Source organism: Cajanus cajan, chromosome 2 (assembly GCF_000230855.2).
Source record: "Cajanus cajan strain Asha chromosome 2, NIPB_CcT2T_4, whole genome shotgun sequence".
Classification (NCBI taxonomy): Eukaryota; Viridiplantae; Streptophyta; class Magnoliopsida; order Fabales; family Fabaceae; genus Cajanus; species Cajanus cajan.
In genome coordinates, this window is record NC_138518.1 from 51,635,394 (window position 1) to 51,642,987 (window position 7,594).

At 25.7% G+C, this 7,594-nt stretch overlaps 1 protein-coding gene across 1 annotated transcript; it reads left to right on the plus strand.

Moving 5' to 3' along the window:
* Positions 1–701: 701 nt before the first annotated feature.
* LOC109818343 (salicylic acid-binding protein 2) lies at positions 702–1,964 on the plus strand. Its single transcript, XM_020383788.3, has 3 exons — positions 702–1,116; positions 1,375–1,500; positions 1,616–1,964. The coding sequence occupies exons 1-3, from the start codon at positions 739–741 to the stop codon at positions 1,898–1,900; spliced, it is 789 nt and encodes a 262-aa protein (XP_020239377.1). The 5' UTR covers positions 702–738; the 3' UTR covers positions 1,901–1,964.
* The last annotated feature ends 5,630 nt before the right edge of the window (positions 1,965–7,594 follow it).

The window sequence follows — 7,594 nt, forward strand, 5'->3', positions numbered from 1 at the left end:
TTTAAAACAAAAACCAACACTTTTTTAGAATGGTCAACAATAAAAGTTACATCTTTAGATTTTGATGCAATATATCAATCAAAGAAATTATTCTCTTTTGATTTTTCACAAATTCAATTTATGCTCATTAATAATTTCATTCCATTTAATTAAATTTGTTTAATATTCAACATGTCATTAATTTGAGTTAAACTAGATTCTGTTCTTTTAAACAAAGTTCAAGTTTGAGAGTTGTGATAAAGAAAATAAGATTAGGAGACAAAATTCTAAACAAAGTTTTAAAACAAATTGTTTAACAAATATTAGTCATTAGTAAAATAGACTATTTTTTTTTCATCAATAACATGTGACAAAAAAAATATTTAATCAAAATTTAAAATATGTAACTTCTTTAGTTAAGCTAAAATACGTGTGGTTGAATTCATTTATTTTAATATTGGAAGTTAAATTATTTAATTAATATTTTTAAAAAAAAAACGTTATAAAATAATCATGAGTATATATTTGAATTTCGGTCAATAAAAAACATCGCGATCTAGAGCTTTCCAAATTGTAATCCACGCGTTTATCATTACTTTTGTGGTCGGAAAGAAAAAATTAATATGTACATAGTTAATAATTTGACCATTTAAAATCCAATAAGTCGATTTTGGCCAACATGACGCCAAACCCGACCCATTTCAGTATCTATATATAGCAAATGAAGAATTAGGAATACCAGCTAATTATTAAAATATCATGAGTTCAGGAAATTGTATGGATAGGAAGCATTATGTTCTGGTGCATGGGGCATGCCATGGAGCTTGGTGTTGGTATAAGCTCAAACCACTCTTGGAATCTGCAGGACACAAGGTCACAGTGCTTGATCTAGCAGCTTCTGGCATCAACATGCAGAAAATAGAAGATGTTGAAACTTTCTCAGAGTATTCTGAGCCTTTGTTGCAGCTATTGGCCACACTTCCCACAAATGAGAAGGTAGTTCTAGTTGGTCACAGCCTTGGGGGATTGAACATAGCACTTGCCATGGACCAATTCCCAGAAAAGATAGCTGTTGGTGTTTTCTTAACAGCAGTTATTCCAGACACTGAACACAGACCATCCTATGTCTTGGAAAAGGTTTGCTTCTCTGCTTCTCTTGAACAAACTGTACTTCTCAATTTTTACACCCCACTCAAGTCCATATGTTGTGAAATGAAATAGAAATATTAAGACTAACAAATTTAAGTATTTGTATCCACTTAGTAATATTTTAGTATATGGTTATGTTTAAACTGTTTTTATTATACCCAACACATTTACATCTTATTATTTGCTGACAAAGAAAAAGGTGGGTAAATTTCACTTATCCTTGCTTTTAATTTTTTTCTTCAACAGTTCATTGAAAGTATCCCAGCGGAGAATTGGTTAGACAGTGAATTCTCCCAGAGTGGAAACAAATCAATAGTTGTTTTTGGTCACAAATTCTTGTCCGAGCAACTCTACCAAGCCTCCTCTATTGAGGTAATTACATGTCAACCCTCTACTCTATGTTATTAAAGTATTGAATATATATAATGTCCAAAATGTGACAAGCTTTTATGTCTGCAAAAAATAAAAATATGGATTGGTTTTGTAGGATCGAGAATTGGCCAAGACTTTATTAAGGCCAGGGTCTCTCTTTATCGAGGACTTGTCCCAGCAGAAAAACTTTTCCAAACAAGGATATGGGTCAGTTCCTCTTGCTTTTATTGTTTGCACTGAAGACCTTGGAATTCCATTGAATTTCCAGCACTGGATGATTCAAAATGCTGGTATCAATGTCGACGTTGTAGAGATCAAAGGCGCTGATCATATGGCTATGCTTAGCAAGCCACAACAACTATGTGATTCTCTCCAGCAGATTGCTACCAAATATGAATGAAATTATGAAATTTGTTGTGTTCAAAATTGACTTATACTTGAATAAAGTGATATTCTTGCAGAAATTATTGGGAATTTGCTTTCTTATTTTTAAAATAGAATAATGTTAATATTTAATTCTTGTATCATAATTTTTTTTTATGTAAAAAGTTTCTAAATAAAATTAGATCGTGTTTCCACATCGTTAAAATAATAAGAGAAATAAGAGTTTATAAAATATTTATATTTCATTGATCAAAGGCTTTTTAGGTAATAGCACGAAATAAAATTATGAGAGTGAAAATCCAAAGTGAACGATATCTTATCGTTTTAAAATTGTTTGTGCAAATATCCTAGATATTCTAAAATAACTCAACAAAATAATAAATAAGATATAATTCTCCTCAATAAATATATCTCCTCTCTCCTCTTGATAAACATATTCCCTCTCAAACAAGTACAAACAATGATGTATCAAAACCACTGATTGAATACGATAACAACTAATAATCTCATGACCTATACATACAAACAATAACAAGAATACTATGTAAAGACATGTTCCCTTGAATGAGAAGATTGTTAGGATACAAATAAGGTGACACATCGTTAAAATAAGAAAAAACAAATAAAAATTTATAAAACAATATATTTTGGTCAAAGATCATTTGGACAATAAAAAAATAAAATCATAAGTATTGCAACCAAAATTGCGATGGAAAAGCAAAAAATTGGGATAAAATGAAGTCATTACCAATATTTATTTTTAGAAAAATATTGGAAATATTTCTTAAGAGTCATTTACATGTAGGAAAGATATTAACATCCTACAATGTCTATTAAAAATGGTTATTCTTAACTAAATGTGCACAATTAATATTACTTTAAAATTATTTTTTAACCCTTTAGAAAACTAAATTATTTAGCCTTTATTCTTATAGTGTTTCATTTTCATATTTATCATTAAACAAATTTTATTATATTTAGAAAAGAGAAGATTTTTTTTATAAAAAAAAAAAATTAAGTTGACAATGGGGTTTTTTTACTTCTATATATCATCAAGTGTAATGAGAAAATCAAACTTAAATAATTTTTTTAGTAAAAATATTAGTGAATTAAGATTTTTAATTTTAATTTTTTATTTTACGAGTTATTTCGATAACTAAATAAGAATGAGATATAAAATGGTTATTACAATTAATATTAAGTTTTTGCAATAATCAAGCAGAAAGGAGATCCAAAATAATTAATTTTATCATTTAAAAGATTGTTTAATATACAATAAGGCTTTAATGATAATGAAATATGAAGGAGATCCACAATGATTATCATTATAGGTTTTTTTTATTAATACTTATTTTTAGACACAATTTAATATTTTTGTAGAAAAATTAATCTCTATAATAAAACAATAAGGAGATCCAAAATGATATCACCCACAAGTTTGTCATTTGAAAGATTGTTTAATATTTGACGACATTTTCATAATAATTATATAAGAAAGAGATTTAAAATAATTATCATTAGTAGTTTTCATTGGTATTTGTTTTTTAAGCTATTTACTAATTTTGATAAGATAATTTGCAATAAGTAAATAGGAAGAAAATTCTAAATAATTATTACTAGAATCTCAAATTGTTAAACTAAATAAGAAGAAGATCCAAAATAATTACCACTTATATTTATTCCTGTAACACTAATTTTTATAGTACTAAATTTAATACCAAATAATATCTTTCTTGTGGCTTACTAACACAACTATAAAATTAATAATATTTATCATAAATACGAAAGAAAATTATACATGAATTAACATGCACATAGTTAGATTTTATATACATAACATACTATTCTAAAATATTTACAATAATGCACTTATTTACAAACTATTTATTTTTATACTCTTATAATAATAATTACATAGATTGAAATAAATTTACTATTAGGCTAACATGATTGGCCGAGGTAGGTAGAAGGTAACTACTATAAGACCATCAATAACGGTGAGAATTTTCAGGTTTGGAGAAAATATGAAATTTGATAATCTTACGCCGTGAAAGGTAACCAAATTGGCAACTGCATGGACAGGAACATCCATCTGTTTGTATTATAATTAATTTAATTTTAAAATAAAGAAAAATAAAGAGTGAGTACAATTATCCAATAAATATAAATAATTAAATAGAATTTACAAAATTATTTGTAACCAAAATTAAATATATAATTTAGATTTTACTTGTCATAATAAAATTTAAATTATTCTTATAGTGACTAGTCAGGATAAATGAACTTTATCATAATCTCAAATAACAAAAGTGTTTTTCACCTTTAGATTTTTAGTCATTTAAATCTTCAAGGTTAAACTTCCAACTACAAATTAATTCAAATTTTTCATTCTTATGACTATAGATTAACATTTATCTTTATAATGAATAATGATATAATAATAAAATGAGCATAGAAAAAATTAACAAGGCTAGGTTAGAGTTAAAATTAATATAAAAATAATTAAGGCAAATAAATTGTAATATTTTTAATTATTTAGAATTTAGTATAATATAATTTACAGAAATATGATGTATTAAAGAGTATTAATTTAGTAAAAGATAGTTATAAATGACATAAATTAATTAAAAAACATAAATTAGGAACACTTCATTAATTAAACAAGATTAAACAAGTAAACAAGGTTAGAGACACCTTACTATATAAATATTCATAAATATAACTTAAAGTAAATAAATATAATAATATAGAAAATTTAAAAGGGATAAAAATCTCATCCTTTTACCTTAAAAGAGTGTAATCGTTTTAAAGATAGCTTAAAAGAAATTCTTTCTTCACTTTTCTCTCTTGTGGTCCTACTCTGTTTTTCTTACTCAAATGCTCTCACCCTTTCTAAAATCTTCTACTGAATGGTCCCCCACCTTGTTACTATTTATAGGCAAATTTTCATTTTGGATTACTCTTTTCGTGTTTAGTTGCTTAGAGATAACAGTTAGTAATATGAGATAAGCTGATAAGGTTTTGGACGTATAGTAGCAACAGATTATCTGCTGCAGATTTTTTTGTATAAATATATATATAATAATAATAATTTTTATAATAATATTTCCTATTTTTTCTAACCATAAATATATACACATATATATAAAATTTTAAAATAATTTTATTACTTATATTAAACATTTAAAATGTAACAATTTAAATATATATACTTTATAATTAAAATATTATTCTAAAAAATATTATAAATAGAATTTTAAAATTTTATAATATAATTAAATCTTATATATTTCCATTTTAATTTTACTAAAAATATTGTAATAAAAATTATAATGTACTATAATTATATAAAAATATTGTACTTAATTTCTATTTGTTTTAAAATATGGTAACTAAAGTTTAGATTATTATTTTAAGAATAAGATAATATTAATAAAAATTAAGAATATTATAATATTATATAAAAAAAATTAGGATATTACAATTATCAACAAATATTTTGGAAAATCTTAAATACATAATATTATATCAACGAGTTAGTTTATTAATTACTATACGAGAAAGAAAGCCATCATGCCAAAACGTAACATGCTAGTAATATATAGAAATTCATTTTATTCTATTTATATAAACTTATTAATACTAAATAATAAAATCACATTTTCATCTCCCATAGATCGGACGTGTACAACACATAATTTTGAAAATAAATATCATGACTACAACAATAAAAAAACCACCTTTTACAAATCCAAAGTAATAAATAAATAAAAACCACCTTTTACAAATCCAAAGCAATAAATAAATAAACCTATGTAAGAGTTAAAATTCATGAACCCAACTGGATATAATGCTACAATGTTGACATAGGTCCTATATTACCCCAAAGAAACATGTTGGATATATATATATACATATATCTACACGGCTATAAAAAAAATTATATTTAGTAACCAGTCGTATACAAAAAAAGGTAGAACATAAAGCCACGTATGACGTAAATATAGGAGATAGCTAGTAAAGCATGCAAAAGAGTAATCGATCATGAAACACATGTACAATCTTAACAATGAACTTAACCACATAAAGTAGCAAACGGTTACATAATTAACAAGTGTAAAATAAGTAAACTACCTTAAATGCAGACAGATCGGGTAATTAGTTTTGTTTTTTCACAACCCGAAAATAGTGCTTGTAGTCATACCAAGGTTGGAATCAACAATGATCGTGCTTATGCCAACATGAGTTGTAGATGGTGGTTAGACAAGTGTACGTAGTTTCTCCTCCCTTGCCTCTGCTTCACTAATTTCCTTTTTTTATTTTCCTCCATGATCTTTTAAGATTACCATTTACTTTTCAGAACCTTTTTTGTTCATCCCCTTTTCATTCTTTTGTTCCACTATATATAGAGTCAGAAATGTTGGCTCTTTCCATTGTTTATCTAGTGGATTAAGGACTTCTTTCTTAACTCCTTTTGGCCAAAGGATTGAGTGCCGTATAATGGTTTACTTGTACTTTACCGTTGGATTGTAAATCCTAAAGATGGAGCCAAATATAACATCTTAGCTTCCTAGGCTCTCTCTGCACTGTGACTTAATTATTTCTGTTGCAATCGGGGTTTCATTTCTCTTTTAATTTCATTTATTTTTATTTCATATTTTTTTAATCTAAAATGAGCTTAAGATAACCCAGTAAAAATAATAAAATAAACTTATCTGATCACGAAATCAAAAATGTGTAAAAAGTTATGTTATTTAGTAGCCCAAGATAGGGTCCAAGAAATATTATCAGAAACATTATAATAATATTAATTGAATTACATTTTGTGTTTATTTCAAATTGAGGCATGATGAAACTTTTTTTTTTAATTGGTTAATTAATCAACAATTGTACTACTATTAATAAATCAACCTAAACGATAATTGAATTTAAAAGACGTTGAATGACCAAACAACTAAATTGATTTTTCAATTATTTGAATATCAGATTACTTAAACTTTTTTTTTATATAGAATTAATCTCTACATGACTAAATAGAGAATATTTCAAGAGAAGACATTTTCAAGTAATGACCAAACTTTGGGAACATCAAATTGGATGGTGACTTTTAAATTAATAAAAAATTAATCAATAATTTAATCAAAGGAAAAGTGATTGATTACATAGGTGAACCATAACCTATATTCTCTCAAACTTGAATACAACACTCTTAATTACTATTATTTTTATTTATTTATTTATTTGCAAATTAAAATCCAAACAATTGTCTCACTTGGACTACATCATAACTCCATTTAGCTAGTACAACAATAGGTCATTTGGGTTCAATATATGGATTTAATTCATTGTTACTATTGTGATACATTTGGCCTTAAGAATGCTATAAAATAGTGCAGCAAGTTTCTAACATCGTAGTTGTAAATAGATTGGTTAGTATTAACTAATAGGAGTTTAATATGATCAAGATGTTTATTTTATAGTGATTATTAATTTTCATTTTTTTTATTATTTTTACTATTTATTTCTCTCATATTTACTTTCCAAAAAGTCTATTTTATTATTTGACCCTGAAATAAGACTTTTAACAAAGGAGAAACCAAATGATAATGACAAAGGATCCAAACTAGACACTTTAGGATTACTGTGCAAGATCAGGCAGTAGACTTGAGGATATGCATCAAGGAGTAGGACCAAAAGAAGACCATGATGG

What these genes read in the sequence shown, in the direction of transcription:
- LOC109818343 (XM_020383788.3), top strand. Translation starts at nt 739, where the DNA reads ATGAGTTCAGGAAATTGTATGGATAGGAAGCATTATGTTCTGGTGCAT. An exon ending in CATCCTATGTCTTGGAAAAG is followed by an intron (nt 1,117 to 1,374) that starts GTTTGCTTCTCT and finishes TTTCTTCAACAG; the next exon opens with TTCATTGAAAGTATCCCAGC. An exon ending in ACCAAGCCTCCTCTATTGAG is followed by an intron (nt 1,501 to 1,615) that starts GTAATTACATGT and finishes TTGGTTTTGTAG; the next exon opens with GATCGAGAATTGGCCAAGAC.